This window comes from Sinocyclocheilus anshuiensis, unplaced genomic scaffold, assembly GCF_001515605.1.
Source record: "Sinocyclocheilus anshuiensis isolate Anshui unplaced genomic scaffold, SAMN03320099.WGS_v1.1 scaffold763, whole genome shotgun sequence".
In the NCBI taxonomy this organism is placed as follows: domain Eukaryota; kingdom Metazoa; phylum Chordata; class Actinopteri; order Cypriniformes; family Cyprinidae; genus Sinocyclocheilus; species Sinocyclocheilus anshuiensis.
The window spans coordinates 295,725-322,672 of NW_015548255.1; the positions used below are offsets into that span (position 1 = coordinate 295,725).

The 26,948-nt window shown below is 37.4% G+C and overlaps 2 protein-coding genes and 3 pseudogenes across 3 annotated transcripts in view; 4 read left to right on the forward strand and 1 right to left on the reverse strand.

Annotated features, from left to right (window-relative positions):
- The first annotated feature begins 1,461 nt into the window (after nucleotides 1-1,461).
- Nucleotides 1,462-4,198, forward strand: LOC107655422 (glutathione S-transferase omega-1-like; annotated as a pseudogene).
- A 1,249-nt stretch (nucleotides 4,199-5,447) lies between these two features.
- Nucleotides 5,448-9,724, reverse strand: LOC107655423 (inositol 1,4,5-trisphosphate receptor-interacting protein). 2 transcript variants are annotated; one of them, XM_016442907.1, is made up of 2 exons: nucleotides 9,622-9,724; nucleotides 5,448-7,375 (listed from the first exon to the last, which is right to left on the reverse strand). In XM_016442907.1, the coding sequence occupies exon 2, from the start codon at nucleotides 7,359-7,361 to the stop codon at nucleotides 5,766-5,768; it is 1,596 nt and encodes a 531-aa protein (XP_016298393.1). In that variant the 5' UTR covers nucleotides 7,362-7,375; nucleotides 9,622-9,724; the 3' UTR covers nucleotides 5,448-5,765. The 2 variants fall into 2 exon arrangements, 1 of the variants encoding a protein (XP_016298393.1); XR_001630433.1 differs by lacking the exon at nucleotides 5,448-7,375 and adding an exon at nucleotides 7,477-7,503.
- A 4,421-nt stretch (nucleotides 9,725-14,145) lies between these two features.
- LOC107655424 (calcium homeostasis modulator protein 2-like) lies at nucleotides 14,146-15,289 on the forward strand (annotated as a pseudogene).
- Nucleotides 15,290-18,891: 3,602 nt separating this feature from the next.
- LOC107655415 (calcium homeostasis modulator protein 2-like) lies at nucleotides 18,892-20,760 on the forward strand (annotated as a pseudogene).
- A 1,300-nt stretch (nucleotides 20,761-22,060) lies between these two features.
- LOC107655434 (RING finger protein 122-like) overlaps nucleotides 22,061-26,948 on the forward strand; it is a 9,538-nt gene continuing 4,650 nt past the window's right edge. The window contains exon 1 of the mRNA XM_016442922.1: nucleotides 22,061-22,224. Within this exon, the coding sequence (XP_016298408.1) occupies nucleotides 22,120-22,224 (105 nt within the window). The 5' untranslated portion in view covers nucleotides 22,061-22,119. The remainder of the gene's footprint in view (nucleotides 22,225-26,948) is intronic.

The following is a 26,948-nucleotide window of genomic DNA, read 5'->3' on the forward strand; positions in this document are numbered from 1 at the left end:
TTTTTTCTCCAGAAAGGTCTACATACTGACAAATTGGCAAGCTGACTCATTCTGCAGCTGTAGAACTGCAAAAGAAACCTTTGCATGACTTTGCAAGACGCCCACACTAACTAACATAAACAGAGCATTATGTGGAAACAAATGAATAGACTATATAGATTATTTAATAAGATGTTGTACTTCACTTGTTAAATACAGATAAGATAAAAAGTCATTACACAATCCAGAAGTCAGCTGTCAACTCTTAGGTCTGCAATAAGATACAAACTATATCAGTCATGGCTATTGGTGCTGTTAGGCAAGGATTAAAAAATGGTTAATAAAGTAAAGTGGTTCCATACACTATTATTATAATGAATAATTATTGTGATGTTTGCAGGTCAAACTGTCCCCAACTGATTTTGTAACAATTTACCAGTATCATACTATTAAAAATATTAACACTGCAAATAGCAAACAGATCAAAACAATAATATAACAAGATGACTTTACAACGAAAACAAAGTAAATAGTATGAAACCACATTTCATTTCACAAACAGTAACAACTTTAATTCACTTTTCAAATTTTAATTTATGTTTGCTTTTGGAGGCCATGTTGGTCGGGTTTTTGCAGTGTATTTGCGGGGTGTTTTAAACTGGGACTGTTAACAAATATTAAAGGGGTCATATGATGCTTTTTTTAAAGATCATTATATAATAAATATTTAAAGTATTAAGAACAGACACTGTTTTTAAATCGTTATTTTATTAAGCAGATTTGTTTAGTTATATCCTTCCGCTAGAAGATAAAGTCCCTGGCAGAACAACTATGCAAACAACCAAAAAAACGATCCGTTGTAAGAGTCGCGCAGTGATATGGGGAATGTGTTCGGCAACATTGATGTTACTATTTTGGTCCGGTATGATCATAGTTGATTGTACAGGAAACATGACACGGCAAAATCAGAGAAATGTTATGAAGGTAGAATGACGTCAAAAAGAGCTGCATACGCAGGGTAAGAGTTGTGGAAGTGCACATAAGACTGTAAGCGTAAATTAAATTTACATGCGCAAGAACTTACAAATAACAGTAAAATGCTGCAAATATTTTTTTTCTTGCACTTGAAACACGATTTACACCTTTACAAAGCTTCTCTTGCGCATGCAAATTTAATTTATGCTTACAGTCTTATGTACACTTCCAGAACTCTTACCCTGCGTATGCAGCTCTTTTTGACGTCATTCTACCTTCATAAATGTACAGTAAATCAGCACATCTGGAGATAATAACAGACCTCTGAGCAGTTTATCATTTATAGTCGTTAAATAGTTGTAAAATTGGTATAGCCTACGCTTCAAAAGCTTAGCATGATGAAAAGTAACTAAGAATCTTTTATTAAACGTAGTGAACTAGGTTTGAAGAAGAGTTTTATTTTGAAAGTTACATGGGTGTACGTATGTAGGAGGAGTCATTATCTTCTGCCACACCTATTCTTCCATAAAAACTCAACTTTTCAACTAATGTTAACTTCAGTCAGGTCAGCAGGTTCAACAGGTAAGCAAACCTTGGATGAATTTTTGTTTGCTTTTAGTAAAACATATTAAGCATCTATGATAGCCTTGAATTGGTTGTATTTTGCCTTTCTTGCCTCCGTGCGCATTATGTAACATCTTTCAATTCTTATCTATAAAACGCCCAAGTTTGTGTAGTCACCATCGAATGTTTTATTTAGGTGAACACTCTGATCACTATAATGGCTCCATCTCCAAAATGCCAAGGAAAAGGTAAGAGAAAGCAAGGAAATTAGACTCGCTCACAAAGCTTACATTGTTTGATCTATAACTTGTAAATGGAAAAGCATTCATAAAAACATCCAGATATGAATTCACGTTAATCTGCATAGGCGTTCAACTAGTTTCATTATCCACAAGAGTTTCATTACCAACCTGGTTGCAGAAAACTCTCCCAGCTGTTATCAAGCCATGACGTTGCGTAATCATTGTTAAAAAATGTATTTCTGAGAAAAGAGATTATTAGCTCTTAAAATTTAATTCAGAAACAGTTAAGAACCTGGACTTAGTGGCCCACATTATTTTACTGATGAAATTCCGTGCATATTATGTAAATAACTTTTTCATATGCATGTACATATTTACATTATTGTGTCCCATGCGTTTCACTTTTTGTAACAGCATGTCCTGCTCCTGGACCAGTGCCAAATGGTCTTATTCGGCTCTACAGCATGAGATTTTGTCCATTTGCTCAGAGAGCAAGACTGGTGCTCACTGCCAAGGGAGTTAAGTGAGTGCTAATGTTGACCTGCTGTGCAGTATTGGGTTAGATTGAGTGTTGAGGTGTGCCTAATGTGTATGTATGATATTTAGAGCATAAATTACATTTGAGTTTCTTAATTAACATTTTCTGTTTTGGTTGTGAGGAAAATCACTCTTTTAAATATCTATCCACTAACCAATTTTGATTTTATATTCCTTTTACATAGACATGAAATTATCAACATCAATTTGAAGGATAAGCCTGTGGTTTCTAGAGAAGAATCCTTCAGGGACAGTGCCTGTATTGGAAACCTCAAGTGGTCAGGTGATATACGAGTCACCAATCACCTGCGAATACCTGGAAGAGGCCTACCCTGAGAAGAAACTGCTCCCATCCGACCCGTTTTGAGAGGGCCCAACAGAAAATGCTGCTGGATCATTATTCAAAGGTAGGCAGTTGGCCATTTTGAAACGTGTACCTTATAAAACATCTGCCAGTAGAACTGCTGATTTTAATTAAGCTTCTCCATCCGAAATCTCACTGTAATCAGGACATAGAATATAGAAATGTACTCTTTATCCATACAGTTCCTAAATAATCTGAAAGTCTTGGTATCATCTTTTTATTATCCGTTAAGGAAACCACAATAACCAGGAAATTAAAACCATAACCACTCAGGAGCATTATTGAAGTATAATCATATTAATGATTTGAATTTCTTTATTTTTTTTAATTAAGTAAATTTATGCATACATTTATGGAAATTCATCCTCATTTCAGGTGATTCCATACTTCTATAAGATCTCTATGGGCAAGAAAAGAGGAGAAGACGTCTCAGCAGCTGAAGTTGAATTTACAGATAAAGTCTCCCAACTAAATGAGGTGGGCTGAAATTCCTACACTTTCTGAAAATATATCATAACAATTTATTAACTGTTTTCTTTTTTATATATCTTTTTTTTTTTACAGTATCTGGCAAAAAAGAAGACCAAATATTTTGGGGGCAATTCAATCACAATGATTGACTACTTGATCTGGCCATGGTTTGAGAGGGCAGAGATGATGGGCGTAAAGCAGTAAGTTTGTTTGTTTTATTAGTACATATATGCAATATATAATGAATGTATTATAAAAACGCACACATTTTACCCGACAGCAGGAGGAGTAAATAGAGGTTAAGTTAAACAGATATGCAAACAGTGATGAATGACTGAGATTAGTAAAGGTAGGGCTCTGGTTCCAGCTGAGTTGAAAAGCACTTTGGTTCAGTGAACTTTGTGCACACAAGTACTTGTCTTCACAAGTAAACTTCTTGTGAATGCAACCATGTCTTTTGTATATATTTCTCCAAAGGATATAACTTGCTTGTAAACCTAATAGTTCCATATCTGTATTCGTGTTTCTGCTGAGTCATAGAGGTTAAGTTGAACAGATATGAAAACAGTGATGAATGACTGAGATTAGTAAAGGTAGGGCTCTGGTTCCAGCTGAGTTGAAAAGCACTTTGGTTCAGTGAACTTTGTGCACACAAGTACTTGTCTTCACAAGTAAACTTCTTGTGAATGCAACCATGTCTTTTGTATATATTTCTCCAAAGGATATAACTTGCTTGTAAACCTAATAGTTCCATATCTGTATTCGTGTTTCAGTTGTTTGGCCAACACTCCTGAGTTAAGGAAGTGGATTGAATGCATGTTCGAGGATCCAGTGGTCAAAGCCACCATGTTCAGCACAGAGGATCACAAGGTGTTCTTCAACAGCTATATGGATGGAAACCCTAATTATGATCACGGTTTATAGAGTAAAACAGGATGATATCAGTCCATCTGTATGTGTAGATTTTTTATCATTACTATTTTCTTAGTCTAAGTATTTTTGTACTGAATTTACAGCAAATTTAGCTTTTAAGCCTTAGACCTTAGAGTAGATCCCAGAGGGCCATGTAAAAAAAAAAAAAGAGGCTACAATAGGTATATTAACATGTTTGTCATTTATACATGAATATAAATAAACCAAATGTACAAACCATAAACATTATGGACAAAACATGTATGCTTGTCTTTATTATTCCTATATCTTTCCTGTAGCTCAAACAGAAGCTATAGCTTGGTGCTAGCAATGCCAAGGTTAGAGGTTCAATTCTCAGGGAAAGCAAGAACTTGTCAAATGTATACGTGTACCTTTGGATATAAGCGTCTACTAAATGCATACGTGTAAATCCCTATATATCTATCACCAGTTTTCTCTTTGGTTGAAAGTGAAATGCTACTGAACCATGCAGTGCATATCGTGGGGTTGCACAGCATGGCTTTCTAGGAGGGGAAACTGCATACATGTTTGTTTAGTGCATTTCTGATTAAACAAAATCCAAGACAAAGACTACAAAAAGTAAAACCAGTGCATTGTACAGGAAAGATAAAAAGGCCCTTTCAAACCTGTGAAACAGCTTCTGCTTGGGCCTGTACATGTCACTGTGCACCATTGCTGCTCATACTTTGTTTAGGCATTTCAACAATCCCTTATGTTGGCACAAGATCAAAACTGATAATACTGCTAAATACTCTGATAATGTTACAGAATGATATCCTTAACATGATATTACATCATTTACAATAACTTCATGGTTCAAAGATCCTGAATCAGCTGCCAGAATGATGATGAATAGCAAGTGGGTGTTTTTTCAACCATGGGCACTTTTGGCCCAGTGGAAACATAAAATTCCTTAAAATCCTATTATTTTATAGCAGCAACGTCATTTCACTCACATCTCTAATTATGTATTGTTTGTTATCATTCTGTGGTGGAAATTACATTTAAACTTTTGGAAAATCTTTGTCTTGCCAAGGACAATTTCACAGCAAGCATTTTAGATATTTTAAATGCACACTTGTTTTCACTTTTTGCCTAATTTAACAGAATTACAGCTTGAAGTGATGCATGATAAAATAACTGTTCTTAAGTGATACTTAACTTGATTTTCTTAACGCATTACATCTTATTTCAACTCCAGAATGCTCTACACTGACACTTTTGCTATAAAGTTGATTCTTATTATTATTATTACAATTAGACCCAAGTTTGTTTATTGTCATTAATATGACACCGAAACTAAGGAGAAGTTGTAATGTGTACAAATTTATATAAACAGTTTATTCATTTTGGCAAAATAAATATTGAAATGGTTTGTGTATAATTCACTCTTTGTTGTGATAATTTAAAAATGTAAAGATTAATATTTTTTATGATGGATTTTATATTTGAAGATTGAAAGTCTCAGTCTGAGACAAGAGTAAAAAAAAAAAAAATAATAAGATATATATAAAAGGCATTAGAAAAAAAAATGCCCATAGTTGAAGAAACACCCAAATATCATCATAGCATCAAGTAACAGTCAGTGCTAAACATGTCATTTACATTTAAGGTGCAAAACGTCATTATGTAATTAGTCTGTAGAAATCCCCTGCACTCAAAGCCAGATCGGTGAGTAAGTCTACGTCTGGTCTGCTAAGCTAATGTCTTACATAACCGTTAGACAAGTGTGGGGTATATTCTTGAACAAGCACAGAGGTATTTCTGACCATCTCTTGAAAATGCTCTTCCATTTTGGCATATACATGCCTCTGCAACACAAGAGGCCTAAACAGGTTTATCGGCTCTGCAGTACGGATTATTTTGGGAACCAGAATTTCAGCCGGGATGCGAGGGTTCCCGACAACAATGTGATAGAGTCTCTTTTCCTCCATGCTTTGCTGAAGGAAGCCGAGTAGATCTCGTAATCTGTGATCGAGATTCTGTGGCTGCCACGTCGCAGAACGTTTACTCAACAACAGATGCAAAAGCGCCGTCTTTATATGGTAATTAGAAAAGGCGCTTCTCCCAGTCAAAGCTGTCTGTTTTTTGTGCAAGAAAGAAACTATCTGAAGACAGTGAACATGACACGAATTTGTAGGAAGTTGTTTTGCTAGATGTTTAAGCAGGTTCTTTTCATAAACAGTTAGTGAGAGTTTCCAGTGAGTGTCTGAGGAGTTGCTAATGTCAGATGGGAAATGAGAGATGAGGTAAGCATCCGTGTCCTCAAACTGAACAGCAGGGGTAATGTTAAGAACGACAGTCTTTCCAGACCTAAATCTGATTTTCAGGGCTCCAGGGAAGTCCAGGTTCCAAAACCCCAGCTCAAAATCGTATTTATGAGAGATCTGGCCCCATGCTTTGCTCACCGAGATCTGGAACCATGTCATGATCTGATCTTTCGACAAATATGAGGTGTTCTTTGCACAGAGGAGCTCCACCAAAGTGTGTTCCTCAAGCTTTTCACACTCATTTCTGTTGTGAAGCAGACAAAGCATATCATCACCGAGATTGGTTGAGGCACAAAGACAGTCTGTGCCATTCCCACCTGGTTTTATTAGTTTAATCCTTCCACATCCTTGCAAGTCCAGTGGGATTTCAGTGGACGGGTCGCACCAGAGCTGAAACTGGAACCTGAATGGCCGTGGAGGAGCAAAAGGCACAATGAGGTCACATGTAGGAGGTTTAGACGCTCTCCAGGACTCAAACATACTGCCTATTCCAACAAAGTCCTCGACTTCCAGGTCAGAGTCTCGATCGCAAACACTTCTCAAAGCCTCGAGCAGATCATCTGCAAAGCCCTCGATAAACTCTTGCACTCTCCCGCTCTCGTGGATGAAAGGATGGAAGCGGGTCTTGCAGAAGTTACTTAGGACACCTTTATCTAGGACTACAGTCTTAGCGCTGAGATATTCGGCACTGGAATCTCCAACTTCATCTTCCATGGGGTCTGGCATTTCAGTAGGGATCATATCCTGCCTGCACACCTCAATTGTGAAGAAAATGACTAGGCAGAGAGCGCTCCAAAAGTACCAACTGTAACTGTCCTGATCACCAATCAGAGCTGTTTCTGTTTGAGAGATCTCCTGTTCCAGGCGCTTCTGTTCGGCCTCCAGCTTCTCCTGGCGCTCCTTCATCCGGGTCAGGAGCTCATCATCTTCCTCAGGGATGGTGGTGTTCTCATTAGGGAAGAGCAGCGGGTGGTTGAGGATAGCGGCTACTACCACCATGCAAACCCGCGTAATAGCACCTTGCATTCTTCACTGTGAGTCTGGGAAAACACACATTTCTGGATTAATGTGAGCTTCTTGAAAAGAAACACAACTTCTACCTTTTGTGAAAACATGTCATTCTTCAGAGTAGTTATTTGTCAACTGTAATACAAAGGACTGTCCTGCACTGGGAAAGGATGTCAGATAACCCAAGTTAAATGTCATAAATGACACGAAGCAGAACTGATTCCAGATAAAAGTATCCACTGAAAACAAGAGATGTTTTAAAAAAAAAATCTATATCAGGGGGAAAAAATCTGTTTAATGACTTTTTATCTCTTAACTTGAGGTCTGGGTAAAAAAAAAAAAGTGGTGCCATCTCATCTCCGTTCAAAGTATTTTGTCATTTTGCCTTAACTGAAGCTTAGGAAGGAACCTCATATAGACTGAGGATGACGTTATGTAATTGGTTTATTTATAGTGTGGCACTTGGAGTCTGAGTGATTCTTGGAATGAGGCAGATAAAATTCCATATTTATACAATCTGCAAGCTACTGGCACATTCCATGAATAAGGTACACTTTGGTACCCCGTGATTTTTTAAAGCATTAGAGACACAAATTTTGTCAGTCGTTTCAAGTGATATTCAATTCATAGTAGGGGTTGAACGACTTCTGATTTTTTGAAGTTGACTTTTATGTGATGAAAGTCGAGTCAAAGTCGAGTCGAAGTCTACTAGTCGCTGATGACGTCATTAATAAACAAATAAGTCTGGAGCTGTGATAAACAGCTTGTGCACAGCTATGGCATATGACACAGCGCTGCCCACATGGCTGTTGCTCCTATAACAGCTTTTTTATCAGTTATTTTGTCTTTGGGTCGTTATCTTTCTCACAGATTTCTGCTCGTTCTAAATCAGATACAGATAAAGTAGCACAGTAAAGATTACATTAATATGAATGCATTAGTGAGACAGCGATTGCGTGTGTGAATTAATTCTACCTGGCAGCGTCTCTCTACTAGTAGTGAAGCTGTGGAATTTACTAGTTATTAAGAAATATATGCTTGAACTTTTCAGTTTCTAAGCTATTTTATTGAAAAATCACAGAACAGTGTTGACAATACATTTCCGCGCTGAATGATTCTGTGCGCGTGATGTACGCCCTACTGTCTGTAGCCTATGTGTGTGCGTTACAGTGCAGCAGCGCATTAGATTAGAACGGCGATTAATTTACCTGTACAATAAGCTGTTTAAAACGTGCATTCTCCCGTTCAATTTCGAGCATCCAGTAATATAATCACACGTCTTGTGGAGCGCTTTCAGAGTATGCATTTATTTGTCATTTGAACTGTTTGGAAACGGAGCGTAAATGTGAAAGTCCTTCAAAGATTTCTTATCCTGTTGCGCCCTCTATAGGACCATCGACTAGCCGACGTCAAGCTTAAAGCGTCATGGCAGAGCATTGAAGTCGACTAGTCGATTAGTCTGTGCAACCCCTAATTTATAGTAGTAAAAATGTAGGCCTACTTGTCTAATTTTTTTTATCAATTGTGGCATTTATTTGGACTCTTTATACACCATGGTTAGAAGGCAAGCAAGTATCCCCTTCAGTCTCATTTTCCGCTGAATTTGTCATAACATAGAGAATAAAAAGAAAATAATAAAATGGCTCAACTTTTAATTTGATCTCAATTTTGGCTAATTTAAAAAAAAAAATTTAGGCCCTATTTTTTTTTTTGTGTACAAAAAAATGGAACTATGTGGAACTGCATAAGTAAAACAACACAAAATAACAAAAAATAGTTTTCAAATAGAGCACATAATGATCGGTAGTTGACTAATAATGTTTGAGTTCCAGGAAATGTGTGTGGCGCTGCAAAGTTTCCAACATTCTTCAAACACTAAAGGGCGGAGTTTAGACAACAACAATTTACTCATTAAACAGAGAGAAATCTACAAATAGTTAGACACTATTACAGAAGAAACACTTGTTAACGCGTGCCTGAAATGATTAAAGTCAATGGTAAGTTTATCAGCAAACTGTGTAGAGGGCGGTGACGCAATAAACCAACGACAGAGCCAGAGCATCTAACAACTTCTCTTTTTAATCAACACAATTGCGTATTTTCTTTTTGACGTCTTGAGATGTTTTACAAAACTCCTGTGGTTTACAAAACTCTTGTTTTTTTTTATTTTAATCACAGCTGTTACGGTCTCTTGTTGAATTGTTGAATCTATGAAAGAGCAGATGGTCACTGCTCGCGCTGCGTGTTTCTTTAGAACAAGACCAGAATAGTAACTTACACTGTAATCCAAGAGTTAAAGTCCAGCGTTGTTCATTGTTTCCGAACGATACTGAACCGACACAAGAGAAAGGAGCTTCAATACCGTTACTCCTCTGTTTCCTCATCTGCTCTCACATCCAGGAAGTGACCAATGGGGCCCTTTTCGCTCCTCCATAAAAAGCACGTGGGTCAGTCCCGCTCTTGAGTCATATGTCACACGCACACACACGCACTCCGTCTCCGCGGGTGGTGAAAACATGAACTTTTTATCTCGACGTGAGGAAAAAAAGTATTGAAGTTTTCACAAGTTATAGGCCTTGTAGTGAATATTATAAGCCTATAGTGTTAATTATGGATGTGCATGCAATTACAAAATAAAAAGGCTTCTATATATGTACATAGCCCTGTTGAAGAATCAAAACCATGTTATATATGGCGAAGAGAGTAATATCTACAAACGACGGTATTCAAATGTGGTTTTTCGACAAGGCCTTTACGTTGTTTTGTTTCTCGGCTCTTTTTAAGAATGTGCAGCTGCGCAGTGACTAAGGACAAATATACTCACTACCTCACCAAAGTTCAGCCAGATACACAATACACCTACAATACTTTGATATGAAAGAGTTTGTCAATTAACCCCCGTAATCATCCGTTTGTAGGATCATTTTGAGCTTTCTTTTTAAGGTTATTTGCCTGAGGGTCACGCAATGCGGTAATCCATCCGTTCTCCTTAGCCTATCCGGTCGCGGGAAAAATATGAAAAATGTAAATATTAAATAGCATATTTTAAACCATCCGACTATTGAAAGGCAAGAAAGCAACCCTGTTTTAAATAGCTTTAAAGTCAGGTATTCGCGCGCACATTTGGGTGTGGCCAAATGAAGTAGGTGCGCGCGCCCTACACGTGAACCTATCACACTTCAGCACGCAGAGCTTGCGAGATGCGCTCATTTTTGTGAAACTTTCGTCTCCACGTTATCCATATAATTACTTTTAAATAAAATTAACCATTTCTCAGGTGAGGTTTTTTTTTCACAGGCTTGATCAGCGCAGATTGCACAACAACGTATTTGGCGGTCGTTATCAGATAAGTAGCCTACGTTTGACACATCTGCAGCCTCTTATAGCTACAACGTAAACTAATTAATGGATCGTTTAAAGTTGGTCACGTGATGCGGGAAGACTGACACTATATGATGGCGGATCCAAAGAGCAACTTTTGTTAATAGAAAACTTTCATTTATTCGTTTAATAGCATAATGAAAGAGTTTTTGTTTTCGATTTGAATTATTTCGTTTTTAAAATAGTAATTTAAAGCATTCTATGATATATGTATCATGTCGGTGAAGCGCTCCTGCGCAAGACCAAGAGGACAGAAAGCGCATCCTGTTTGTTTTCCTTATTTTACAAAAGCTCCAGGGGGTGCTGCAGCACCCCCAGCACCCCTACTTCCCGCGGTAATGAGTGTAACCCATTAAATACAACTATAACAAATAAATTAATCGTAGTGATAATATTGTTGCACTTTATTTATTTAGGTTTTTTTTTTTAAATAAAATAATAAAATAATAAAGTGTGATAATAATACTATTAAATTTTAAAATAAAAAGGGAGTATTAAATACAAATACAACTATTTTATAGTAAACTTTCAAATAAAATGCTAATATTTACTTCTTTGAATGAATTTTCATCATTTTCAAACTTAAAATCAGCAGGCTTTTATTTTGGCGGGTTGCCGGCAAGTAAGTGTATGCGCTTCCGGGTTTAGCGCTGCTGAAGCGCATCAGTGAATGAAACGTCACAGTTTTGCATTGTGCTTTGAAAACGGCAGCGAGTAGCCTAGATTTATTTATCTATTCAATTTGAATAGAAATCTTACAGTATTACAGTTTGTCGATCTAAAATGGTAATTGTGCATTAACAGCTGTCAACCATGCCAGTACGCAAATGCGCTGTCAGAACGTACTTAAACAGTGCATTTTTTATTTTGGTCGCGCATGCGCACCTGCGTAGTACCACTTATGCGCACCGCTGTCTATATAGGCTATTCATATGCTTATAGTTATTAAGCATATTAAAGTATAAGAGAAATTATATAGGCCTATGACATCAGTTTGATATATGGAAACGATATATTGTCTATATAAAACTAGGCTATATATTATATAAAAATATATAAGCTACAACTATATAGCCTATTGTTTTATTTTTAAATTAATCTGTTGCGATGTTTGTTTTTTTCTTTCTTTAGGCCTGTGGATGGACCTTTTTAATGGTATTAACTATAGCAGCCTTCTTGATAAGGGCGATAAGACCTTGTTTTACACAAGCCGCTTTTCTTAATCCCAAATATTGGTCGCACTACATTGATACAGAGCGCAAACTATTTGACGAAACGTGCAAAGAGCACGCCAAGAGCTTCGCTAAGGTCTGCATACAGCAATACTTCGAGAGCATCAGTGGTGAAATCGTTCCACAGTTCCAGCTACCCACAAAGAAAGGGAAAGGTAATAGAGATGATGATGATGGGGAAAAACAGAAGAGTGATGAGGAGAAGTTTCTTGGGATCCGTAAAGAAGACGACATGAATAAAATCCTATGGAACTAGCATATATGTAAACCCGCACTAATGCTGAACAAATGCGCTGAAGATATGAATGGACATGCGCACTTGGATCGGCCTACACTCCGCCTCTCAGAAGAGCGCTACACTCACACACCTGTGAAAACAACAGCTGTGGCATACTACTCCAAAGTCTGACTTCATGTTTTAATCTTAATCTGAATTGAAGGAAGTGGTATTGCAGTAGGCCTACTCACTGTTAAGATCTTGTTTCTATTTATTGCATGCCCTTTCTTATTTTATATCCTCCTGAGACTCAATCATTTGCTAAACATAAGTTGTTTGTTAGGCTACCATAAAGCAGCATTATTTATTACTAACTCAGATACATAAATGATTATTTATATGATTTTAGGATATCTTAAAGCATTGACTCTCGACCAGGGGTCCAGGGCCCTATAGGGTGAGCGTGATTTCATCAAGTACAACATGTTCCTGGATCAACATCCTTGTTGATCCTGGAACAACATTCCAATCAACCAATCAGAATTGAGGGATAACTTTACAGGAAATAATCTGTTTTAGGCTTAAGATCAGGGTTAGGTGCTTCTACACCCTTGTTAATCAGCTATCATTTCACACTGATTTTAGGAATAAATTATGGGTAGGGTTAGGTTTAGGGGTAGGGATTGGGATAAGTCTATAGTTTTGGACAATAATGTTGATCCAGGATCATCAAAAGATGTTGATCCAGGAACATGTCTTACTTGGCAAAATCACGGCGACCGGCCCTATAGAGAGCCTCAGCAAACTTACAAGAGGGCCTCAAGATTAATTAAAATGATTTAAAATAAGACAAAAATTACTTTGGAATAAGTTAAATCAAATAAAAATCAAGATATTTTTATTTAATTCACCCCTAATTTTTAGAAATTCTTCAATGTAATTATTTACATTTTTAACTATAATTAGATGCTTATTTTAATGTATGGACACTATCCCAATTTCTGTAAATTGGCTTTGAATATTTTTTTGGACAGTGGATGCAGTGGATGTAGTCAAAAAGGTTGTGAATGTGAACCACAATGGGTGTCACTTCAGAACTCACTTACTGTGTGGCTCTCCTGTGGCCTGCCAGGGAATCCGTTTCATGACTTTGGTTTCCGAGATGATCTCTTTATTCTGAGATGTTCTGTGCACTTCAATGCTCCCATTTGGTATGTCTCCCTAATTAAACACACCTAGTCTAATTACAAGACCTGTGAAAGGAGTGTCAGATAATTGAGACAAAAAATAACTGCAACTGCACTGTCATATCCATTTTTACTGGGTCTCAGGAGGCAATTTATTTTGAAGAAAATGTTGGATGACATATGTAGAGAAAGAGAGAAAATTTTTTTTTTTTTTTTTTGCATGTCTGATCTTTCTCAATTACTTTAGCCCAACCTGTTTTAATTAAACGCTTATTAGTTCCATTGGGGCTGAAACCAGATTGTAATTGCTGTTGGTGATTCACTGTGGTATATGTACATAACAGACAGAGTGAGGGAATGATCTCACTGCTCAATTTTGTTTTGTTTTACAGTCTGCTTCTGGTTGTACATCATTTTAAAACTTTGTGGATGTGCAGCAAGACCATTTGTACTCCCTGGCAATGAAATGTAAGTCTTAATTTCAGAATTTATTTGATTTTTCAGCTGATATTTGGTTTTCAGTAATTAATTTGAGTGGCACATTGAGGCTTGAGGAAACTTTGCTCAATCAATTGCTTTTATATGAATTGAATGTATGCATTTATTGATCTAGAAATCGCATAATGAAGCTGTTTCTGTTTTGCCCCTCTTTTCACGTATAACTGTGTCAAAGAACTTACTTGCACATCTGTCTTTGTCATGTTTTTAGGTTTAATTTCCAGAGACAGTAATCATCATCAGCGAAAAGAAACTGAGAAAGAGAAACACACCTATATCAAAATAAGATGACTGCTTTCCTCTCAGAATACATCAAATTTATTGCACTTTACTTCAAGAGTAAGGATGTCATGATCTTCAATGGCCTCATTGGTTTAGGAACAGTGGTTGGTCAGACAGCATACAACATCTTAGCTTTTCACTGTCTGTGCTCACCAAAGAAGAATTACCTGTACGGACTGACTGCCATTGGTGTACCAGCCCTGGCTTTCTTTGTCATCAGGGTGATGCTGAATCAAAATACCTGGGACATTGCGTCAGAGTATCGGACCAAAAGATGCAGGAAATTATCACTGACTGCTGCTTTTGCTCTGCTGGGCTCCGTTGTGGGCAGAGCAGTTGTTGCCCCTGTTACCTGGACTGTAATTTCGCTACTGAGAGGGGAGGCGTATGTCTGTGCTTTCAGTGAGTTCATAAACCCCTCATCTTTGGATGGCTTCATTTCAAGTATACCTGGTCCAGAGATCATGGCCCGGTTTCCATGTAAGGATGTACCTGCTCCATTTATGAACTACTCAGGAGAGGTTGAGCACCAGTTAAAGTACGAATCCCAGGTACTTGTCACTTTTTATAGTGTTGTTAAACTCCTTGCATGAACACTTCTGATGTACAACCTCTTTTTTTTTCTTCATCTAGCTTTTGGGCTGATTGCTTGTGGGAATCATCTCCCTCTCCATCTTTGTGCTCCTCTGTCTGAAAAATTGCTTCTCTTCTCTTGGCTATCATCAGGAGGCGTACTGGTCCCAGTACTGCTCCAGCGAACAAGCTCTTTTCCAGCGTACAGCTGAAGTACAGTACATGCTAAATACTACGCGGCTGAAAATGTCAAGAGTTTCTTTGGCTTTGTGGCCTTGGAAGATGAGGAGAAGCAGCTTCTAGAAGACTGCAAGGGAATCAAGAGTGTCATTTCCAGAATGGAGTGGAACCGCGTCACAGGGGTTTACATGTACAGAGAGACTGATGACACTCCCATCTACAGCCGCTTAAACAAATGGGCCATGTACACAAATGAACATGACTGTTAAGTAATTGACAAAGAAATGGTCATTTTATCCCATGAGTCTGACAAATTAGTGTCTAATTAATGAACAATACTACACACCCAAAAACGAATATCTTTGGCATCAAGAAACACCCAAGAAATGTGTGCCACACAGACCATAAAGAAAATAATTTAAAAAATAATAATTGTTACATAACAAATCATTGTTATGTAAATAAAGTACAAAAAGCTTATAATTATTTTTATTTCTAATGCAAAATTGTTTTTCTTTAAAAAAAAAATCAGATAATTCTTCTGAGAAAAAAATAAACAAATGTTTAAAGCTCATACTAAATGTTATCTCTTTTGAACATCAGTTTTGGAAGCACAAAGCTAAATGATTATAATAATAATGTAAATAATGTAAAAAATCATTCAAACTTAGGCAAATAAGCAAAGAAACAAATAATGTGTATTTCTGGATAATGCTAGTCTCTTGTTAAAGGCTGTAATGATGATGGCTGTTGGATCATTCAAACCTGCAACTTTTCAAAAATCAGCTCAGTCTTTTTTACCACTGTGCTACAGTCCACAACTTCAGCTTGTTTCTAAACAGACATCAAGTTGAATGTCAAAACGTAGTTTATGCATTGCTGAGATGGCTACTGTTGCTGTTAAACTAAGGCAAGCTGTTTTAAATTGTCAGATGGATATTTTGTCAGACATCATTTCAGTTTTGGTGAAGATTTGCAGGTGGATTATTACAGAAATTCTATCAGTTTTACAGTAGGCTATAGTGTACAATTTGTTTTTCTATACTGTACATTGAGGAACCACTGTCCATTATAATGGACACTGAATAATAAAATAATTTTATTTATGTAGGGTTAGATATAAAAATATTTTTCTAAATGATTTAGGGCTACATTTAGATCAGGGCTGGATTGGCAATCCGTTTTTTGTTTGTTTGTTTGTTTGTTTGTTTTTGGCCCATCATGCAGGGACAGCGGCCCACAGGTTTGTATTATATTGCTTTAATCCTGGAAATATGTGGAAATCGAATGACGAAGTCTATAAACAGGACGTTAACAGAGGCCAGAGATGGGACACGTGAATAGATGTGCTAGCAGCGAAAATACTCTACTGGCACAGGAAAATCACTGTGCACAATGCTCGAAATTTTCAATTTGCACTTAGTGTATAGGCACTCCAAAATGTTTTCTTCCCCTTGCTTGGGCCCCAGGTGCGCATGGGCCCCTGGGTTTATGCCCATAATGCCCATTGGATAATCCGGCCATGTGTGAAGCTAAAAGTTTGTTGTCACAACCAAAAAAACAAAGAAACTCCAAACAGAGCAGGGCCCACAAGCAAAAAAGGGAAAATGTTAGAGTCCACAATGAATGGCTTGGATTTTTTAGAGGTGGAGAGAACTCTGATTTCGAAGAATTCAAAACCGACCCAGAGATGGCTTCTTTCTTACTCAACAGGTAAGATATTAATTTAACCAACAGATAGCAATAGCTATCCAACAGTAGTGGGATTTCATTATACAGTGTTAGCTATTCTAAGGGGTCATTTCGTTATGATTTGCTCTAGTGCATGTTGTTCTAGTTATTTTCAAGGATGGACCCAAATTAACAACGTTCAGCTGTCAAATTTGTCAATTTGCGACCCTTTTAGTCTAGACAGGTTATTTCTTGAGCCTGTGTTTTGGTTGCGTTTCTTCCACAGAGGCTCATCTGACTTGTAAAGTTTTGTAATGTCATCGTAACAAAGCAAAACCAAAACGTTCTTCTGCAAGGCGCATACAGTTTTATTTACTAGCCGCCAGCTTCAAATTAAGCTTTGACAAATGCTATATTTTTTTCAGAACAGTATGCAGAAAATGATCATGATGTCTGGAGGATATCACTGAATAATTGTCCCAAAATATCACGCTGATCTTTTTGACAGCAATATTACTAATCAGCTGCGGTTCATATTTAGATTAGCCAGTCAGAATGCGGTCTTTTACCGGGCTTTTTTTTTTTGCCTGTCAGTTTGTCTACGCATTTATAGCTGGAAAATGAGAGTGTGAACGATGATGAATTTGGAGCGTTTATAACGAAAATTGTGACATTACCAGCTCACACAGTCAAATGTCCTAAAAGAGATCAAGAAGAAATTTAATGAGAAAATGAAAGAGACCAGAATTGACTAAAAAAAGAAACAAGACATTAATGAAGCGGTGAGGCTTTTCATCACCTGGAGGGATCTGAGAGCATCAAAACGCTTGATACTCAGTTTGCTTTGCTCTTGACAGGTAAACCAAAGGTACCGTTGTTACCTTTGGTTTGTAATTCGGTTTCTATGTGCAAGCTCTACAACTAACAAATAGGCCTATTAAAGCACCTTTAAATATTTCAAGTTCAAGCACTTATGGGTCAGCAGATTTATGTGTGTAATGAATTAATGGCTCATTTTATGTCAAAACAGACACTTAGGGTGGGTTGCACCAACAAGGATTAAGCTTTAATCTAGATTAAATCAAGGTTGATCTAATAATTCCGTTGCACCAAACTTTAAACCTTGTTTAAAAATAAGCAGGATTACATTTAAACCATCATCTTGATCCTGGATTTAATTTATATTTAAAATGGATTAACTTTAATCATGTTGCTCCGTAACTTTAAACTCAGATTTAAATCTCAATTAGGGATTAATTTTAAATTTACAGGTGAGGAGGTTTAAATGAAATAAAGTGCACCTACAGTTACAATTATGTGGCTGATTAAACAAAGAAAACAATAGAGGGTGTGTTGTGAGGTCTCAGGTGTTTATTACAAATAAAAAGGAAGATTTAAGCGCATTGAGCCAGCAGATTGTGAGGGTCTTGGCAGCCCGTAGTAAACTCGTGTCTGCTATCGAGTCCGGGATGTGAATCCGTCACTCATCTCGGTGCATCTCGGCGTACGACAAAGAAAACAGAAATATACTGTATAGCATTTAACGGCAGCGGTGATGATGAAGTGAGCGCCAATGATCGCGGCCACGCCTCTCGTTTCTCACGCCCGCTCCACGCGTGGATGCTGGGCGGCGATCAAACGGACGGGGCGGCGCTGTCATAAAACATACTCCATTAATTGATACTATAAATATATTTCCAGGATTATGAAATCCGTATGCACTGCCAGAAATGTATTCATTGCTTGCTTGATCAGCCGTTTGAATAACGATAGCAGTTTATTAAGACGGCAGATATTTTACAAGTTTATTTCCTTTTTTGACACGAGCAACTTTTTATGTCAGAAAGAGAGTTTGGTAGTAAGCAAAGAAAAATTAGGAATATTAGCATTGCTCCTGTTTAATTGCAATGGCGAAATCCATCATGGTGGAGAAAATTTATCGTAGATGGGGATTTTAATCGCAGATTAGAGTTCTAATCCCTGATTTGTTAATCTGTGTTTAAAATTAAGTGGTGCAACATAACTCGATTTAAAATAAAACCCAGATCAACAAATCCTCGATTAGCTCTAAACTTTACTTAAATTAATCCTTGTTGGTGCAACCCACCCGTAGCCATTAAAATTGTAGTTTAAATAATTTTTGGCCATTTTTGTTATTGTGCAATCCTGTTTTGTCATTAAAAAAATGAATATCAATTCGATCAGATGAGAAAAAGTAATTATTTACATTCAGTTTTGGAGGTGGGGGTTTAGTAAATGGCCAGCCCAGCCTGTTTTAGTTAAATGCTCATACTTTCCACTGGAGCTGGAACCAGATATAGGCTAGTTCCTGCTGATGATTCAGTGCTGCATGCCATGCACACAACGGACAGAGCGAAGGAAAGACCTAACTACTTCAACACAACATGAGCTACCTACAGAAAACTTAAGGACTTCTTTTGCTGTCTGCATTTGTTTGTACATATTTGTCAAACTTTATGGCTGTTCAGCGATACCATTTGTACCTCATTGCAATGGAATGTAAGTCTTTCCGTTTCTAAATGGTTTTTAGGTTCTAATTCGGGCTGAGTGTCATGCTGAGACTTGCCCAGAGGGTCTTTGTTCAAAGAACTTTTCTGCATGAAATCGGTCTTTGAATGTTTATCTCATAATATTCTGATTTGTACACATGCATATTTTTTTGTGCCTACGTTTCTCTAGTTTTTAGAGTCTGTTTCTGCTTTTCTGTATGATGGTGTCAGATAACAAAAGAGGACTCTTTAATCTTCTGTCTTTGTCAGTTTTTTTTAGGTTTACTTTACAGCGACTCTCATAAAGACTGTTTAACCTGCGTTAATTCACATTGAGAAAATCAGGACAAGATGGCTGCACTCATCTCAGAAAACTTCAAATTCGTTGCGCTCTTCTTCAAGAGTAAGGATGTCATGATCTTCAATGGCCTGATAGGTTTAGGGACAGTAGCCAGTCAGACAGTATACAATATTTTTGCATTTCACTGTCCATGTGTTCACCAAAGAAGAATTACCTGTACGGACTGACTGGTGTACCAGCTCTGGCTTTCTTTGTCATCGGGGTGATGCTGAATCAAAATACCTGGGACATTGTATCAGAGTGCCGCACCAGAAAATGTCGGAAATTATCACTGTCTGCTGCTTTTGCTCTGTTGGGCTCCATTTTGGGGAGAGCAGTTGTTGCCCCCATCACTTGGTCAGTTATTTCCCTCCTGAGAGGGGAGGCGTATGTCTGTGCTTTCAGTGAGTTTGTAGACCCCTCTTCTTTGGATCATTTCCCTCCTACTACAAAGACTCCAGAGATCATGGCCCGGTTTCCGTGTAAGGATGTACCTGCTCCATTTATGAACTACTCAAGAGTGATTGAACGCCAGCTAAAGTATGAATCCCAGGTATTTATCACTTTAGTATAATTTTGTTATAGTCTTTAATTAAATATACACTTCTAATTTCATTGGGCATTTACTCAAATTTATGAAATGTATAACCTCTTTTTTTCTACTTTTACAGTAAATAATACAGTAAATAATGCACAAATCTGTACATAAATCTTCTGTTCCAGATGTATACCACATTATTATTATTATCATTATTTAAATGTTCTTTCTGTTGTCATCATCATCATCATTATTATTATTATTATTTAAAAGTTCTTTCTGTTGTCAATGTCATATATGTATGTATATATGTTTGTACTAAGAGCTCCTAAAAACACACAACAAATTGTGAATAAAGTTCATTCTGATTCTGATTCTGATTTTCTTCATCTAGTTGTTGGGCTGGTTGCTGGTGGGAATCATCTCCCTCGCTGTCTTTCTGCTCCTCTGTCTGAAACACTGCTGCTCTTCTCTTGGCTATCAGCAGGAGGCGTACTGGTCCCAGTATCGTTCCAGCGAACAAACTCTTTTCCAGCGTACAGCTGATGTACATGCTAAATACCATGCTGCTGAATGTGTCAAGAACTTCTTTGGCTTTGTGGCCTTGGAAGATGAAGAGAAGCAGCTTCTAGAAGACTGCAAGGGAATCAAGAGTGTCATTCCCAGAATGGAGTGGAACCGCGTCACAGGGGTTTACATGTACAGGGAGACTGATGACACTCCCATCTACAGCCGCTTAAACAAATGGGACATGTATACAAAGGAGAACAACTGTTACGCAAATGGAAAACATTTGATATATTCTGAATTTTTCATTTATTATTTTTTAAATTGTTTTTATTGTTTGTTGTTGTTGTTCCTTCATGGTAAACATGCTTGAGTGTTATGTTGATATTTGTCACTGAAGTCTATAATTCAGATTGTTCAGTTACTTTCTTTCTTTCTTTGTAGAGAGGTGATTGGCAGCTCAAAATGTAATATTTTGATAACACACAATGAACTATTTAACATCTCTTTTAAGAGACATGATGTATTCTCAGGTTGAGATGGCCTCTTGTTATACTTTGCAAAGCAATAAAGTGTATCTGACAAATTAGTGTCTAATGAATTAATAATAATGCCCACTACTACATATTTGGTATAACACATTGAAAAGTATGCTTTTCCATAAAGATGGGAAGAATTGTTTAAATTACGTTATTAACTACTACTGACATGTAATTTGTGTCATTTAAGAGAGTTAGCAGATGTTCTTATGCAGAATGACCTACAAAACTGCATTAGCATCACATATGAAACCATTGTGATCAACAGATGGCAAGCACGCAATTTGTAATGCTGTCTACAATTAAAGGAACACTCCACTATTTTTGAAAATAGGCTCATTTTCCAAGTTAGCCTATTTTCAAAAATAGTGGAGTGTTCCTTTAAAGAAATGCTTCCTGTACAAATTCAAATAAGTGCTTCTAGTAATCCAGCTCAACCTAGATCCAGCCTAGATTCTTAAAAAAAAAAAAGGTTCTTTATTGTCATCTATGGTTCCATTGACATTTCATTGCAAATTAGGTTCTTTGTAGTGGAAAAAAATTATTTTGATTAAAATGTTATTCACGCCATAACAAAATGTTTCTATTAAGAACTGTTCACTGAAATTGTGGGAGCTGGGAGGGTATGTTTTAAACTTGAATTAAGCAGGGATAGGAAGCCATGGAGGGGATGCAGCAGAGATGTGACATGGGAGTACTTGGGAAGGTTGAATATCAGCCGGTCTGCAGCATTCTGCATGAGCTGCAGAGGTTTGATTGCACACACTGGGAGGTTGGCCAGGAGTCAGTTGCAGTAGCTGAGACGATAGCAGTTTGGGGCCTATAACACCGCCGCTCCCTATACGCAGAGTAGGCTACGCAGTTTACGTATGGGCACCAACTCCCAGGGGGGACACCATCCCAGTTGCTAAAAAAAAAAAAATACTTTCCTTCTATATTAATATTAATATATGAATATACATAAATACAAATATAAACATGAATATATATATACATAATTAGGTTATAAAAAATGCATTTTACGGTGAAAGCAGTAGGCAGTAGGCTAAGCACACGTGACGCGCCATTCCCGCATCCGCGCCCGCCCTCACCTCATGTTTGCGGCTGACTGCAAATGATCAATGATCATAATGGACAACTATGCCCGGAGAAAAGACATAAGCAGTCCGGCGCAGAGAAAAGAAAAAGTAAAAAAGACCAAGATGAAGCCCGTGCATCCCTTTCAGGTAGTTACGTTCATAATCCTGTGAAACTTTTTTGGCTATTGACGTTATTTTTATTTGGCTGTTAACGTTTATTAACGTTAATTCATGTTTTAATTATCATATGATGAGCTCATTGACGGCTTCGCCTCCAGATAAAGCAGGAGTGTGCCTTTGTAAATTTTGAAATTTGGAACGCTCTTTCGAAGTGTCTATTTACACTATGTGCAATAGCCCACCTTGCTGGCAGAAGCTATTTACACTAACTCCGCCCACCTACGTTTGATTGGGCTAGTCAACACAGCAAAAGACTATCAGCCAACTCATACTATTAGGGGCCAACTCTGGCTCCAGTGGTGTAGATGGTAAAGCGTGTGCTGTGGACGATTTGACGCGATCGACCCGAGTTCGAATTTACCTTTTGCCGAACTTTTTTTTCTCCCTTTTCAAATCTCGTATCACATCGGAAAGGCATTTATTTTTAATAAAAATGAAGGAAATAATAGAAAAGTTGAAAATAAAGTATCGGGTAGAGTTAGGGTATGTGTAGGGAGGGCTTTATTGTCCCAATAAGGTGGCATCCATTTTTTTATTTGAATTAAAATTATAATTTACACTCAATAAGTTATTATTGCATACTGTTTTATAATTTACTACAATACTGAGATGCAGATAATTGCCACTATTTGAAATAAGTAGTATAAATAGCATTTTATCATAGTGTAAATGGAATCTATAGCTAGCCTATTTGCATGGTGTAAATAGCATATCGCAAAAAAAATATGCTATTTGCACTTAGTGTAAATAGCCGCTGCCATTGATTTGTGATTCAATTTATTATTGTTTGTTTTGATAATATTTAATCTTTTAAAATGTTTTATTTAATGTGTGTAATTTTAGGTTTTTGCTGTAGAGCTACAATTGTAATGTGTAAATAATACAATTTAATTACAGTTTATTTATTTATTTACTTTTATGTTTTATTAAAGTTCTATTTGACCCCTATAGTAGGTGTTTTTTTATTTCCATAATATTTGGGGGAGGGGGCACAACATTACAATTCTGCTTAGGGCACCCATTTGGCCAGCAGCGGCCCTGCATATACCACAGTCTGGCAAATGTTTTCCAGGAGGAACCTGCATGATATCACTGTTGTTAGTATGTAGTTTGCAGTTGATAGCTCATTGTCCAGTGTGACACCAAGGTCCTTGGCTTTCTGTGTGGGTGGGATTGTCGAGTTGTCTATTAAAATGACAAGGTCTTGGTAAGGGTGTATCTTGGATTGAAGGAACAACAGCTTGTTTTTTTTTTATTTTTTTTATTTCAGCTTCAGATGATGGGCATTCATCCAGGCAGAGATGATTGCCAAGCATGCAGTGATTTGTGAGGGTATCTGATTGTCAGAGGGTAGGAAAAAGAGTATTGTTTAAATAGAATTGTCAGTTTAACAGAAGCCATTAGAGGTGATCACATGGTAACTGATTTAGTGTGCAGGGAAAATACTGATCCTTGCTCAGTGGGATTGTTGATGAGGTGAAGTGAATCCTTTCATAATATCTGATCATGGGCCCACTGAAGCTGAGAAAGATTTGGTGGTTCACAGTTGCTGGGTTTACATCCAGTGCATTGGAAGCAAATTTACCAATTAAATTCTCAAATGTGCATCAAAAAGCTCATGTGCCTGCATAATTTGCTCAGAGAAGAAAATAAATGATTTTATTTTCATATATTTCAGAAATATTCCTGGCTCAATTTAGTCAAAGTTAGATAACCAGAAGATGTAAAAAATATTTATTTTAACAATATATATATATATATATATATATATATTTATTTTTATTTATTTATTTTTTTTTGAATTGCTTATTGCTTTTCTGTGTAAAGTTATATCAGTTTTTGCAACTTTATTGGCATGGCAATGCATTGCCATAAACAAAAATAATTTAAACACCTTTAAGCACAAATAATACTCAAAACCAAAGAATTTCTAAGAAGAATTGAGTTTATTCTAATTCTAATTAAAGTAGTTTCATAAAGTTATAAGCTCCACATTTCTTTTAAATCATCCAAAAAATTGCCCCATTTCACTTTAATTGTGAAAAAAGTGTTGAAAGTGTCTCAACTATTTATTTATTTTTTAACATTTTTATTAAAGACAACAAGGCCAAACATTTTTGTCAGTCAACATTATGCCACAAACGCTATCGATTGAGCTTATCTTGACATCTGCAAGGGGTTTTAGCAAAAGCACCTTTTACATAATACACTGATATTGCGCAAAATGAATCAGCAGTTGCATATTTCCTGTCTGAAAATGAATTAAAAACACTCACTAAACCTGTTAACTAAAACTGTCTAATTAGCTGTGTTTTGTTTGTTTGTTTGTTTATTTATTTATTTTTGCAGTGACGAAATTACTGGCGTCATTGCTTCTGTCACATGCTCTTTTTTCATTTTTTGGCTTTACGGTAGGGTTGCTCTCAGAGTATCCTTAGATTCTATTCTATTGTGTTTTTTATTCAATTTTTTTCCCTCTTGCTTCACACTTTCACTGTTTTCCCTCTGTAGTCTCTTGCTGTTTTCGTGACTGCCAGTCAAGCAAAGTGAATCAACCCTCATTCCCCTCCCAGCCTTGTCTTACACAGACTCATCAGGGAGAGTCTGACTCGGCCTGCGTGTCTGCTCGCCTGGCCACTGTCACCTCCTAATAGCCTTCAGCTGGAGAGAAGTAGGATGAAGAGAGTGAGCACAGGATAGAAAGGGAGAAGGGGAGTGCGAGGAGGGGGCGGGTGAAAGGAGAGCTGTGATCCAGACAGCGAATCACATGAGCAGAGATCTGTTTACAAACTGAGCAGGGGAGAAGTCATCGGCACCATTACGTGGAGGCAGGGCTGCTGGAAAAGGCGACAGGAAACACACAGGAATCTCATCACTTTGTCTGGAAAATGCATTTTATCCTTTGTGTATTTGCAGCGGAGAAGACCGACCAGATGGTGTGAGGAAGACACAGCTTTGAATGGGCTGCATTCACAAGCTCTCGTTCTGATGGCTGTTTGCCACTGCTCTTCCTCTTCCTTTGTTACCGAGGAAAACGCTTGATTGTAACGTGAGGGCGATAATCTTGAGCGAGAAGACTAGAGGAAAGTGGCTGACGGCAAGAAGGGGTGAGCCTTGTGACAGTGTTTTGAAGATAGACAAAGAAATCTGTGACTCACTGTAATGTACATTTTCTCTCTCGCTGGTTTGTTATCGTGACTCTACAGAGAGGTAAAAAAAAGAAAAAAGCCAGTGACAACAAGTTCACGTCAAGCGGAGGTAGATGGTGATCCATTGTTTATGTCAACGACACATTGCAAATCTTTCATATTCTGTGCTGCTGCTTGGTTTTGGATCATGATGCTGGAAAAAAAGTGCTTGGTGTTCTTTTAACTTGCCTGTGGTTGAACAAAACATAGATACCAAGAAGTAGGTGTTGATATTTTGTTCCCGTGTTGACACAGGTTTCAACAATGACAGACTTGTCTTTGTAAATATTTCAGCACAAAGAAAACAAAATCGTCCTGCCTTCCTCCATACACTAGTGAGGAGCTGGTGGGTGATCATAATGTGTTAACCAGAGGCGCTGAAGATTCAAAGCCTTGTTTTTGTGGTAGGAGTTGTGGGAGTGTAAAACTTGTATTATTCATCTGGTTTTGAGTGAGGGGATCGGCCCACTCCTTTGGCCCGGTTTCAACACTCTCTCCTTGGACACAAGTTACTGGATAATTTGTTATAGCGGAGCAATCTAGCACCTCTCCAGTGGTGTAACGGTGAGTATGAATCATAACCCCCTCCTCCTCCTCCTCCTCCTCTTCCCTTCATTTCTAGTGGCTACATAATCTGGACAGCTTCCTAACCATGTGTTATTCACAGAGCCCCCGACCCTCCCACTGGTTTTCTATCAATGTTTAACTAAAATCCTCCTTATATTACTACCACCCCCTCCTTCACCCGAAAACCCAAGCCTTTTTACCTTTCTCCTGATTGGCACACTCTCTTCCAAGACCTGAACTTGTGTGCAACCTAGAGAGACACACTTTGTGTCTGTATCTATTGTGTGAGACACAATATTGCGTGGTCGTTTGGCACCATTCGACCCCAAAGTCAGTTATTATTTTTCCCCCACCAAATGGTGCTTCCTGCCTGGGTTGGTGAGACCTTTACATCTCTTGCCTCCCCTCAACCCCGCACAGACAGACCAGATGGTGGCTTTATGACAGAAAGGGTGCACCACTAGTGTTTGTCTTTCTGCACAGACAATTGGCCAAGCTTCACTCTCGTTGCCAAACGCTCTCTTGCTCTCTCTTTTGAAAATGCAAATCTCTATACAGTAAGGAAATTAATCATTTAATGGTTGAATAATAAGATATTTTCCATTACTTGCATTTAAAAGGCTTGAAATTCTGAAACAGTATTTATAACTCTAAACTGTTCACTGTTAACCTGTTTATTTAGTACATTTTCACTCATTAGGAACTACTGGCCCTCAAACAGCAGTTATTTCTGTTTTCTAAAGCATTTGAAAATTGTAGTTGATTGATATATTTAAATTTTATGGTCTTTTAACCTTTTTTTAAACCCTACTTTCAAAAAGGAGCACTGACATCTTTATGAGTAACTGCAGACTGCACTAAAATAAATACAATTTTAATTTATAGCTTTATATATATATATATATATATATATATATATATATATATATATATATG

Excerpts from the sequence above, each read along its gene's own strand:
- LOC107655423 (XM_016442907.1), bottom strand. The coding sequence starts at position 7,361 with ATGCAAGGTGCTATTACGCGGGTTTGCATGGTGGTAGTAGCCGCTATC.